General features: G+C 39.7%; 1 protein-coding gene across 2 annotated transcripts in view; it reads left to right on the forward strand.

Moving 5' to 3' along the window:
* Positions 1-13,659, forward strand: part of ADGRG2 (adhesion G protein-coupled receptor G2) — a 131,737-nt gene that overhangs the window by 99,467 nt on the left and 18,611 nt on the right. For both annotated transcript variants that reach the window (XM_070464651.1, XM_070464652.1), the window contains 11 exons: positions 982-1,037; positions 2,096-2,151; positions 3,014-3,053; positions 3,520-3,557; positions 5,174-5,268; positions 5,809-5,875; positions 8,872-9,263; positions 10,724-10,895; positions 11,099-11,255; positions 12,130-12,273; positions 13,118-13,240. In XM_070464651.1, coding sequence (XP_070320752.1) covers positions 982-1,037; positions 2,096-2,151; positions 3,014-3,053; positions 3,520-3,557; positions 5,174-5,268; positions 5,809-5,875; positions 8,872-9,263; positions 10,724-10,895; positions 11,099-11,255; positions 12,130-12,273; positions 13,118-13,240 — 1,340 coding nt within the window. The remainder of the gene's footprint in view (positions 1-981; positions 1,038-2,095; positions 2,152-3,013; positions 3,054-3,519; positions 3,558-5,173; positions 5,269-5,808; positions 5,876-8,871; positions 9,264-10,723; positions 10,896-11,098; positions 11,256-12,129; positions 12,274-13,117; positions 13,241-13,659) is intronic.

Consider the following 13,659-nt stretch of genomic DNA (forward strand, 5'->3'; position numbering starts at 1 on the left):
TCACATGTTTTTATAAATAAAGTTTCACTGGAACACAGCCATGCCATTCATTTATATTTTGACCAAGGCTGCTCTTACACTATAACCACAAAGTTGTATAGTTTGAACAGAGAACATATAGCCCACAAAAACTTCAAATATTTATTTTCTGATATCTTACAGAAAAGTTGGTTGAGCCCTGCTCTAGTTTATATGATATCCTTGCCTTTCTGCTCAGGAGGCCAGTTTTTTGTCTCTGTAGATTATGAAGTGCACACAATGTGCTTCTGTAAGGAGTCTCTGTTTTATTAGTTTCCACATGGAGCCAAAGCCCCTCAGAGTATACCCTGCAGGAAATGCTTTGAGTTCTGAAATTGAGTTCAGTATTTCTCAAAGTAGGTGTTTTCAGAACAAAGTTTTCTGGCGTTTCTGGGATGAAAGTCACAAGTTGTTCAACTGAAGAAAGGATTTGCTCTGCCTTCTATTCAGGTTTCAAAGCAAAATCTCAACTGTGTTCCTAGGAAAGATAGTGCATTTGGTAACTGCATTTTAAAACAAAAACAACAAAAACTCCAAATGCCAAGGAATAAATAGACTTCCATGAGGTAGCTTAACTGGTGAGAAATACTTTTTCTCTCCCTTCCCTATCTCCTATAACTGCAACTATATCAGCTTAAAAAGATTTTCAGCGTTAGAGCCACAGTTCCTCTAGTTAACATTTTGACAGAAAATAGTCTTGATGAGAAACATGTAGGGATAAAATTTCTTGGCAAGCAGATAAGCTTTTTCTTTTTCTGCATTGCCACATAAAATGTAGAGTTGATACTTTCTGAAAATTGTACTGATTGATAATCATTGAATAACTTTATGACAGAAAAGAGAGTAAATGTGAATAACAAAGACTTTGTTTTAAAGTAATATTATGATCTTTTTCTGTGTCATATTAATCCTCAAACTCTAAGGATGCAAGTCTCAGATTTCTTTTTGAAATTTTATTTTTAGCCTTTTTTAGAGGTGAGATCATGTTTCAATATGATGAAGAAAGCAATATTACCCAGGTAGGTTTTAAAGATTTTTTAATTGCAATTTAAAAAGTGAATTCTCAGATACTCAAAGATTTAAGGTTCAAATTATTTCTGATATTTCGCATGTTTACTTTTATGACCAAATTTAAATAAAGTATGTGTTGTTGAAACACTGGCTTTGTCAAGAGGGCTTGATTTCATGATAATCATGGAGTTTTGTTAAAAATTATGTTTTAGTTTTCACTGGGTTTGCTGCTGAATATGAGTGTTTATATGATGTAGTTCTATTGCCAGTCAGAATTTTAAATTATATTAGAAACTCCTAGCAATAAGAAATACATTGAATCTAAAAATAGTCTCAATTTGATCCTGTTCACTCCTATCTGGGACTCAGACAGGTAGTATCAGCCTTCCCAGAAGGCTTGGTTCAGAAAGTGAAAAGTGAAAGTATTGGTCACTCAGTCCTGTCCGACTCTGTGGGACCCCATGGAGGGTAGCCCCCCACGATCCTCTGTCCATGGAACTTCCCAAGCAAGAATACTGGAGTGGGTTGCCATTTCCCTCCAAGAGATCTTCCCCACCCAGGGATCGAACCTGTGTCCCCTACATTGCAGGCAGATTCATTACCATCTGAACCATCTGGTTCAGAAGCCCAGATTGGTTCAGAAGATCCCAGCCAAATATGGTTTGTTAATTCCGTGAATATTTCCTGAGCACCTACTATGTGCCAGGCAGTGAGCTAGGTGCTAGAAATGCAGTGATAGTTGCTACCAAGTGTCCCTTTTTACATTTACACAGAGAGCTTTAATAGTGTTCTTTTGGGGGAACTCTTGAAATAACAAAAGATAGAAATTAGCATGTCAGACTTGCTGATTCAGAATATTTTTTAAAGAAAACATAAAAACAAAGACTGACTCAGCCAATATGTATTCACTCTTTTGCTAGACAATATTGCATGTAGTTAGGAATCACAGTCTTTGGGGTGTAGGTCTTTGGGTGCCCAACAAAACTAAAGAACAGCTTCTTGTTAGAAAGTGTTATAAAACAAAACAATGTTTGTTATATTCTTAATGATTTTGTGCTTCTAACAGAATCAAGTTATGGCTAATGGCACGTTAACTGGAATCCTGTCTCTAAGGGAATTGAAGTGAGTAATCTTGCAGTTTGATTTAAAACCTAAGACATCAACTCTGGAAAGATACTTGTTGAGCTATCTTTACTTTTGGAAACTAACAATATGATAGAGACAGATCCAGAGGTATGAAGAATTGGTTCTTGAGATCTTCGCAAACAAACCATAGTAACCTGTTATCAACTAATATCCTCATGAGGATGTTCTCTCTGATGCTACTGAACTATGTAAGAGCTTCACTAAACCAGATTCATTTTGCCCAGTGTGCAACAAGCTAAAAAACTGAGAAGCCAAGACTTGCAGCAAAAAGAGGACTTATTCCCAACGTAGCCACATGAGGAGAACAAGTCTCAGATTTACCTCTCCAAAGGCCAGCAACTTGGGGCATTTATGGGGTAAAAAATAAAGTGGCAGGGCGGTCTGAGGCTGTGGAGTGTGGGGACCATGGCTGGAGAGTGCTGGAGGGTGGAGGAGGGTGTCAGTTGGAGAGAAGGAGGAAAAGTCAGAGACAGAGGGCCCCCAGGGTGAGTGACTAGCCAGTCTCAGAAGTTTTGCCTCGGGCCAGCACTTCCTCTGGCCCTTTGCCAGAGGCAGCTGCCTGGGGGTTGCAGTAGCCTAATGAGTAATAAGATTGTTTAACCATAATTTATATCTTGCCAGTGGCTGGAACCAATAGAGTGTCTATCTGATTTGTTCCCTTGTCATATTAATTAATTTTTCCCACATAGGAGTCTCTTACTGTACACAGTGTTTCTTCAAAGTGAACACTGCAAGCAATGAATACCATATGCTTCATGTAATTGCTAAAAATCTAACTTGTTTTGAACTTAACATCATCAACGATCTCCTTCATGTCAATTTCTCATTTTATTAACAGACGATCAGAACTCAACAAAACTCTGCAAACCTTAAGTGAGGTAATCATAGTATATCCTGTATTTGTTTATAATTATTGTTATTATTTGGGGGAGAGCATGGAGTTCTGTATTCCTGAGGAGATAGGTATTCAAATTACCCCCAAATCTGCTGTGTAAAAGAATGAATGGGCAAGTTCCATTGCTCCAAAAATCAAAACTAGGCTCAATGGATGGATGTTACACGGAGGTAGATTTTCCTTTAAGTAAAACCAGGTTTCTTAAAACCAGGGCTTCAGGAGAATATGCTCCCTTGTGTGGTAGAGAGTTCCCTGACACTAGAGGTATCCAAGTAGAGCCTGAATAGCTTTGATCATATGTCATTAATCTGGTAGGAATGAGAATTAGATCATTCCTAGGAGTTGTTGTGGTTCTAAGATTCTGTGATACTGTGATAAATTCTGGGTCATCTTGCCTGATATTTTCAATTGTCAAACTAACATTAATACATTTCTTTCTTTTGTTTCAGACTTACTTTATAGAGTGTGCTACAGCAGAGTCCCAAAGGTCAGTCATTTTTCATACCTTTTTTATATAAAGATTATTATTTCTTTACTCATGAGAAATAAAGTATGAGGAGTCTTAGGGTGTAAATTCAAAGGCATTCCTCTAGAATAAATACACATTAGTCATAGTTTGGGTATATAATTTTTTATTCTTCCAAATACATATCAGTCACATCCATCTTCTCATTTCTTTATGTAGCTCAGAAGGGTGTGGGAGGTGTTGAACCATTTACCTCTGGTTCTATGAAGCTGAGGCTCATCACCACCCTTAGCCCCACAGGCCACCGATAGGACCAACAAATGGCTCCCAGTGGTTCAGTCAGGGTGAAGGCCACACAGAGAAGAAGGAACATAATATGGAGCTTGGTGAGGGACTTCCCTGGTGGTCCCATAGTTAAGACTATGTGCTCCCAATGCAGGGGGCCTGGGTTCAGTGTCTGGTCAGGGAACTATTAGATCCCTGGGAATCTAATTAGTCAGAGAATTAATAGATCCCACATGCCGCAACTAAGAGTTGGCATGCTGCCTCTAAAGATCCCACGTGCCGCAACGAAGACTGAAGATACTGAATGCCACAACTAAGACTCAGCACAGCCACATAAATAAATAAGAATATATATTTAAGAAAAGAGACACTCATTTCAATTTTGAAAAAATTACGGAGCTTGGGGAAAGGAGAGAGGAGGAAGGAAAAGATCGGAAAGAATAAGAAATTTAAAAGTGCATGCAAGGTTGAATCACAGATTGCCTGACAGCTATTTGAGGTTGCACAGATTATCATTTGAAATGATGTTCACTGGCTGTCCTAGCTGCATAAACCAACAAGAACAGCTTTTAGGTCAGTAGTCTGACCACCTGAGTCTTGAGCATTCTATTCTAGTAAAAGTCCTAGAAAATAAGAGTTTCTGCTCATCTAATGATTCACTGGTACAAATAATGACAAGTTTCCCATGAAGCTGTAAATTGGATCCCTACCCACTATATGTATTTAGTTATTTCACTTCTCATTATTTGCAACATTAATATTTTGTTAGGCGTGCTGCAGTTCATGGGGTCGCAAAGAGTTGGACAGGACTGAGTGACTGAACTGAACTGAAACCAAGACAAAAGTGAAAAAGGAAACAGAATGTCTTAAATTTCTAGTTATCTGATGATCTAAATGGAACTGCCAGAGTGGTTTTGGATTTAAAAGACCTTGATATTCGTTTAGGCTGGGATGTCAAAGGGCTCTCATGTTGAAAACCCAGCGGCCTCCAGACACCAGGCAAGCAGCCACTGCTCAGACTCTAGGTGTCAGGATACTTGTCTTTGTAACCAGGTTTCCACCCCCGCATGTTCACTATGCAGGTGGGCAAAATGAATCAGCAGCTGTGTATGGTCAGAGGGTCTCTGGTTTGCAGTCTCTGTCAATGTAAACCTCTCTAAGCGCTCTGTTGTAGGAAATCTTTGGGGTAAAGTTCCACCCATGGTAGGTGGGTGTTTACAAGCTTATCGGAGTGACATTGCATGTTAACATTGTCAGTGTCCCCTTTCCCCACTGTTTGAGAAAACAGCTACAAATATGTAGGTAGCTTTCCAGTTGAGTAACGCTCTGGTTATATATATTTCTCTTTACAGCACAGTAAATTGTACATTCACCATAAAATTGAATAAAACAATGAACATATGTGCCGTGATGGTTGCTTTCCAAACAGTAAAGATTCGACCGATGGGTAAGTTGTCTCTATCTTTATGGCTGTGTTCATTTTCACATGACTTTGATGTAATCTTTTTTAAATCGAAAATATAATGAATAAATTTACATATGTTACAACTTTCTGTTTTGAGTCTTTTGTCCTTGGGCAGTTGTTAGGGAGCTCTAAAAGGTGCTTTTTCCTGCTTTCTCAGTAAAGTTTCAGTATACTGTTTTGGAAATCAGAATAAAACAACCCTATTGAGATGGAGAATTCTGTTTGGAGTGCTCGATTGATTGCTGCTGGGATATATTTACTTCTGAATTTCTCTTAGAAGTTGTTGAAGAGCAATTGATACTGCATACAACCCAATATTATTCATTCAATAAGTATTTTGAGCACTTACTATTTATATATAATTGTCAATATGATGGAATCCAATTTATTTTATCATCTGTTTTAGACTTAAGTTCTTTAAAATGCCATCAGTGTGAGAACTGTAATACTTGAAGGATCTGAGCTTCTCCTTTGCCTTGTTCTTGACCTTGCATTTCATTCTTTTCCTTTTGTCTCCTCCAGAACAGTGCTGCTGTTCTGCCAGGACCCCCTGCCCTTCCTCCCTGGAGGAGGTAAAGAAACTGCAGTGGTATGTAGCAAATATGCTGACCCTTTTCCTAATAATAATAATAATAATTTAATCACCATGGTGGCTAAGGAATTTTGAAATTTTGATGGTGAAGAAGGGTTTTCAATTTTAGGAAAAAAAGCAGTTTTCTTTTGTATGAAGTTTCTGTTGCCTTAAACTAATGATTTGCAATCTTGGTTGCACACTAGAATCACCCAAGGAATGTTAAAAATATTCTGCCTTCCCAGCCTCACCAACTGAATGTGTCCTCATATTTAAAAAATTTTCCAGTGTGGTATATGAGGAATAGTATCTTAATGTTATTTGTACTTCCCTTATTAAAACTGTTTGGATATTTTTTTCATATATTTGGGGCCATTTTTGTATCATTCTGTGAATTGTGTGTTCATGTATTTTTCCCACTAGATATTTAATCAGTTTTTAAGAGAACTTTATATATTGTGGATAGTAGACCTTTGTCTGTGGTATATGTTGCAAGTATTTTCTCCCAGTTTGTCAGTTATCTTCTGACTTTGTTTATGATGTTTTTGTTATGCAAATAAAAATTTTAAATGTACTTAAATTTTATCAATCTTTTATTTTATTGCTTGTGGATTTGGAGGCATTATTAGAAAGCCTTTCCCCACACCTAGTTATAGAGGAATTCATCTTTGTATTTTTCTAGTACTTGTATGATTTTTTTCTACATTAGATCCACTTGGAATTTCTTATTTGGTGGGAGGCATGGGTGTAATTTAATCTTTTCCAAATGTCTATCCAGTGGTCCCAGCACCATCTTTTAAAAAGTCCACCCTTTCCTCAGTGATCTGAGATGTCACCTTTGTCATATGCTAATTTTGGTAACTATTTGGGTTAAACTGCAGATGTTAGATGTTAACATTGGGGGAAGCTGGGTGAGGAGTGTATGAATCTCTGTGTTATTTTTGCGATGTTTCTGTAAGCCTACAATTAGTTCAAATTAAAAATGTTTTAAAATTTTGATTTCCAGTCTCCACCCTCAGTAATTCTGGTTAAATGAGTCTGGGGCATAGCCTAGGGATTAAAAGTTTTAAAAACTTTCCTGGTGGTTCTAATGGGCAACTGAAGTTGCAAATCACTACCTTAACCTCTGCCTCAGTGGAGGTAAAGGAGGGAGATGGATTCTTCAAAATAGTAGATGATTCCAAAAGTCATGGATGGTGTGATCAGAAGTGTATGAAAATATACATAGAAAAAACCAGGAATTGAATGAATGAAATTGCTCACAAGAGTTCCCAAGTGATTGGCCTGCCTGCTGGATGGTCATTTTCTTGGTTTTTTCATTTTCTTTGCAGCATTTTGTATACTTTTCTACAATCAGATAAAACTTGCATTTTTTAAAAAAAGGACATGCATTTTTCAATATGAAACTTCTCATATGGGAATAAAAGACTAAATGTAGCCTGTCTGCCCTTTGTGGGCCAAATTTCTGGGATATATTGAAACATTAGGCTCCTAGGAGTAGCTAAAGAACTTTAGTTAAGGATATGTAGCATTTTATGTAATAAAAGGTAAAGAGTACTTGAGTTTTAAGCTTAATATACCCCATTAAGATGGAGGGCTGAACCCCACTTGGGAGATGGAATTTCTGAAAGCTTCAGGATCCAATGAGGAGACTTCACCGTCACCTCAGGACCAACTGAATCAGACATTGAGGAGAAGACCACAGAAATCTCTAATTTTTAAAAGGTCCTCTGGGTAATTCTCAGGCACAGCCAAGGTTGGGAACCACTGGGCTAAAGTAACATTAAGGGTGTAGCTGATGTATAAGCTGGGACCACCCCTTTGGCCCCAGCTTGATTCATTTTTTTCATTCAGCAACATTTCTTCATCAGGTACTGTGTGCTAGTTAGTACTTTGGCAGGCTATGCAGTATAAAATTGATTCTGGCAGATTTCTATGCTCATCAGTTTCACATAAAATTGTATATTGTTAATTCCAACTCAAGATTTTCTTGAAACAAAATTCAATAACTTGAAGAAAAAAATGGCTGTGTGATTTACCTTTCCCAGCCAGTGTCACCAATGCATGTGAATGACTTAAATTTGAAGTTTCTTGGAAAGGCAAAGCTTATTTGTGAACCACCAAGACCAATATGAGAATTTGCTGAAATTAAAAACTCCACTGTACAAATCAATAATAATTATTTTTACATATTTTTCTGTTGAACAATATGCAGAAGATTGTAATTGTAATTAACAGAATTATGTACTTTGATTGTAAAAAGTGTAAGAAAAAATTGAAGAACATTTTATTGTTACTGACTAATTTAGAGCTGCTTTTTAGTTTACTCTTTACCCTTTTGAGCTCAGTGTTAATACTGAGTTGACACAAGAATTAGTGAGTTAGTTTATCTATTATGGATGGACACACATAGTTTTGAAATGGGTATGCTTTAGCTTCTAAGTCAAATCAGTTGTCTTAAAAATGATGAGCCAGTTTTGTCAGCGTGGACTTGAATATTAAAATGATATTTTGGTATTTGATTCCAATTTTAGAAAAATTTTAAGTGTGTTTGAAACAGTTTGGGCCTGTGATTCCATTTTTTTTTTTAGAATAAATTTTGTGAAATCTAAAAAGCCCACCAAAGACAGACGCCTAGTATATGGAAACCACCAGTTTGGTTGCAGGGCATTCAATAGCACCTTCCCAAGAAGTACCTGGCAGTGGTACATGGTCTTCTCAACTGACTGAAAAGTGATGAGGTGTAGAATCAGGAAGTAGCAGTGAACAAGTGAAGCAGAACTGTGAATTCAAAAAAGAGCATCCTTCCTGGCTAATTCCTCTCCTGGGGAGAACGTGGTGGAAGTGGGCAGGGGCAGGAGACCAGTGGCAGGTACACAGAGGGTCTGCAAAGGCAAGTCCCCGATGGAGCTGTGTTGCCTTGGTGGTGTCACATGGTTGCCACAAGAAGAGCTTAGCTTAGCCTCTGTAGCTCGTTTGTGTCTCATATGCATCTCTCTGATTCTTGCCTTTAGTGACCTGCAGGATCCCGTTGTGTGTCTCGCTCGTCATCCACATGGCCCACCATTCTCTTCTTCCAGCAATGCCATCCCAGTTGCTCCTCAGGCCACCATTGTGTCCCAGATCTCTAGTGCCTTCTCTTTTGCTGAGCCTCTAGCTCATCCACTTGTAACCCAGAGCCCTCATTCTCCAACAGGGGTGATTCCCTTACCTTCTCCCCAGCCTTCAGCTCCCATAACTTCCAGCCCAGCCATTGATATGCCCCTGCCATCTGGAACTGTCTCTTCCCCTAAGCCTCCACCTGATCTTCCCCTCACCCTGCCCCGTGGGAAGTCCTCAGCCCCCTCTCCCACCACATCTGCCACTGTGAACGTCGACACGACTGGCATACCTCCTGACAAGACAGGTAAATACGACAAGCCATGCTGCTCCCATATTTTTGTCATTCGAGCCACCTGAAACCCAGCTGCCAGCCTGCCAAATCATGATATCTGCAACGAGACCACATTAAGCCTTTCTTTTTATGATGTCTGCTTGATTTTGAGAGCTTTCCTTTGGGCATTCATAGAACACAGAGTTGAGATTGATTGTTTGGCCAAGATAAATAGCTCTGAGGCAAACACAGATCTCATTTTATCCAGATGAGTTATTTTACAGGTTTCTTTCTCCTGCAAAAGGTGATTGGATTGCTGTTTTCAGCATTCTGAAGAGACCAGTTTTGAACCATTAAAAGCAGGAACTCCATTTAGACAGAAAACAAAAGAAAAAAATTGATGTTCTTGAAATGGCACAGAACGCCAAAGCTGGCAATGAGCCAGAGTAGCCTGAGAAGAGGAAGACCCATTCAGAAGACCTCAGGGCAGGTCTGCCTAGGTCCTCACAGGTGGTGGGATTTGGAATAAGCGTTTTAGCTCCTCCTGACTGAGCCTGGTCTACCTCAAGATGGAAATAACCACACTAAGCACATAGGTTTGAAATAATAGTGAATATGAGAATGCCACAGAAACTGCACCAGGCTCCCGGACACAAAGTACTCTTGAGAGTAAAAGAATAAAGGGAAGAGGGAAGGAAGCAGAGAGAATTCTGCATAATCCTGGAGTTTAAGTCCAGTGAATGAAATATAGCAGGTCTTCCTCTAGAATTTGGAGGGTGAAGCAAAGTGAAATTCTTGGAGACATGAGACTGGAGCTTGTGTTCTCGCCTCCTCTGCCTCAGGCAAGCCTGTCCAGGAGATCTGGAGCCTCTGCTAAATGGCTTGAGATTTTTTTTCAATTCCACAAGAGAGGAATGATGAAATATGATATGCCACCTCAGTAGCATGTCTATTATGCAGCTGTGCATAAACAGCTAGACAGAAACTTGGGGCAAATTTTAAGTCTTGAGTGAAGTGAAAATAACGCAAAAATAAATATTTAGTTTGCACATCATGTTTATAATAGTGTTTTATCATGTGGATAAAGATTAGAAAGGAATATGCAAAATAAGAAATAGGATGTTAGGTGGTGGAATTAAGCAACTTCTTTGTTAGGAGACATACAGATAGCCAGTAGGCACTTGAAAAGATGCTCATCATTGCTAATTATCATGGAAATGCAAATCAAAACTATAGTGAGGTATCACCTCACACCAGTCAGAATGGCCATCATCAAAAAGTCTACAAATAATAAATGCTGGAGAGGATGTGGAGAAAAGGGAACCCTCCTACACTGTTGGTAAGAGCCTACTATAACATTTATGAAGATGTTTTCCTTTCCCTGGGGCAAATACCTACGGTTGGGTTTTCCAGATCACAGAGTCTATGTATGTTTCTTTATGAGTGATTTTTCCATTACGTGTTCACAAAGTGATTTGGTTCTCTTGTTATAGAAATTGTTCACACCAGCAGCATCAGTGTGTCTGATCTTGAGAACCAAGTGTCCCAGATGGAGCGGGCTCTGTCCTTAGGCAGCTTGGAGCCTAACCTTGCAGGACAAATGATAAACCAAGTCAGCCGACTCCTTCATTCTCCGCCCACCTTGTTGGCCCCTTTGGCCCAAAGGTATGACTTAGCACATTGATATGGTCATGAGAGGGGATCTTCTAATAATAATGATGCTTCTAGATGATTAATTATACCCAAGTATTTTTCTCCCACTTACGAGGTTCATAATGACTTGTTAAGTTGCTTTTCTGTTTTCTGCTTCCACTGGGGAGAACAATTCAGTTGGAGTGCTGAATTTGAACTGCTACTTCTCTTTACAGATTGCTAAAAGTAGTGGATGACATTGGCTTACAGCTGAATTTTTCAACCAAGTCCATAAGTCTGACCTCCCCTTCTTTGGCTCTGGCCGTGATCAGAGTAAATGCCAGTAATTTTGACACAACTACTTTTGCTGCCCAAGACCCTGCAAATCTTCAGGTACATCCTAATTTATTGTAGAAAAGACCTTTTCTTTTATATGATTATAGTCCTCATGTACTTCATGATTAAGGCCATTACTGTTTATACCCATGGGTGATATTCAAAATATTTAGCATCTAGAACAATGAGGCATCACAGAATCAAAAGAAAGACATAGGCTGGAGCAAGATCTCAGAGGTCCTCATTGCGCCCAGTGTTAACCCTTTAGCAACTGGATTGTGGAAGTTTGGGGGGATGTGGCGGAAGTGTCCAGTGGGTTCTAGGCAGTTGGGAGAGAGCGGGGACACCAAATGTGTCCCTACTTTTCAACCTATTTCAATATTTTAAGCTATTGAAATAGTGGTGCTGAATATCAATCCTGCTTCTAGTGTTTTCTATCTACCTATGAGACGGATGGGTGGGTGGGGCTGCTGAAAACATGCGAGTAAAACCAAGTCTTGTCTTTTAACTTCGTTTTGTAGTCTTCCCTTTACAAATTTTGTGCATGTGGTTCTACAATGACTTTGCCCTAATAGGTCACTAAGTTGGTGTGTTTGCTACTCCCTGGGCTCTGCAGTTATCCTGAACTTTATTTTTTCCCCAGCTTTACTGAGATATAACTGACATATAATATCCTGCATTTTCTGATTGTTTCTGTGTATCCTGTATCCATAAAATGTTTCCTCTCCTGCTCCAAGGCCTCATCTCCCTATCACATCTCCCTACACAGCCTCTAATTCCATAGTAATCAGAGAAACCAGAACCAATTGTACATAGAGACACCACAAATACATGCCCTTATAGGACCCCCCATCTTAATTACTTGTGTTTTTCCTCTCCTCATTATACGAGCCCCAGACACTTTTATAATTTTTTTTTACTTCATTTTCAGGTTTCTCTGGACGCTCAGGCTCCTGAGAACAGTATTGGCATTATTACTTTGCCTTCATCATTGATGAGTCATTTACCAGCTGATGCTCTGGAGCTGGCTTCCAGGGTGCAGTTCAACTTTTTTGAAACTCCTGCCCTGTTTCAGGTAAAGTTGCCTCTAGTTGCTCTTGGTTTAGATTCTGGGGAGACTGGAGGAGTTTTATTTCTTATAATCCTCCAATATTCTTAAGCCGGCATGCATGCTAAGTCCCTTCAGTTATGTCTGACTCTGCATCTCTGTGGGCAGTAGCCTGCCAGGCTCCTCTGTCCATGGGATTCCCCAGGCAAGAATACTGGAGTGGGTTGCCATGCCCTTCTCCAGGGGATCTTTCTGACCCAGGGATCGAACCTACATCTCTTAGGTCTCCTGCATTGGCAGGCAGCTTCTTTATCACTAGTGCCACCTGGGAAGCCCATTCGTAAGTCTACTATAAGTCAGATGGATTGCTGAAAAGCTGTAGTTTATTTTTAAACAGGACCTCATGATGCTGTTGAGGATAAATAACAATAACCAACACAAAGTATTTATCAATTGCTGTGCAGTATCATAAACACTTAGAAATGTTAACTCTAATCCTCTCAACAACTCCATGAGGGAGAAACTATTAAACTATTATCCCCATTTTACAGATGAGGACGTAGAGGCATAGAGAGGTTAGGGAAGGAACACAGTTTAAATGGCTTAATGTACTGTTCCCTTTAAGATTCATGAGGGTCTCGTGTCAATCTGTGAAATTTAACTCAGTTTTTAGAGCATAGTATAGTGGAACAAGCTCTGCTTCTCATCATGGTCCTTGGAGAAGTCACTTTACTCCTTGTCCCCGAATTCCTGACCTAGGTAGTAAAATAAACAATGTTGACTAAATAGTCCTTAGGGTCCCTTCTAACTCTAAATTGTCTGATAACATTTCATTTTCTCTTGCCATCTTGTTGATTCTTTGGTGTGCTAGGACCCTGCCTTGGAGAACCTCTCTCTGATCAGCTATGTCATTTCCTCAAGTGTTGCGAACCTGACAGTCAAGAACTTGACAAGAAACGTGACGGTTACCTTAAAGCATATCGACCCGAGCCAGGTGGGAGGGGCCTGCCTGGTCTGTGCCTTGACCAGAGACACCTCATGCAAACTCTGCCTGTACAACTTAGCCTGAAAAAAGTCGGTCCAACAGCACCTTAGACCCAGTTAGGGCTGTGCTAGAATCATGCTCATAGGGTTTGAGCATGCCTAATAACTGCCCTCCTACTTTCCAGGAAGGAGCAGTGTAAAAAGCAAGCTCTTATTGCCAATTTTCAGTGCATTTAGATCTGTGGCTCCAGGTCTGATTCTCACCTCCAAAGAGAAAGCATCTTGCAAGGTCCAGTTCACTGAGCATCATCTATGACCTTGCTGCTCAGGGTATGGTTTTCAGACCTGCAGCATCAGTCTCCCCTGGGAGCTTGCTAGAAATGCAGACTCTTGGGCCCACCCCAGACCCAGTGAATCAGAATGTGCCTT

The sequence above is a fragment of the Odocoileus virginianus genome, unplaced genomic scaffold, assembly GCF_023699985.2.
Source record: "Odocoileus virginianus isolate 20LAN1187 ecotype Illinois unplaced genomic scaffold, Ovbor_1.2 Unplaced_Contig_46, whole genome shotgun sequence".
Taxonomy (NCBI): Eukaryota; Metazoa; Chordata; class Mammalia; order Artiodactyla; family Cervidae; genus Odocoileus; species Odocoileus virginianus.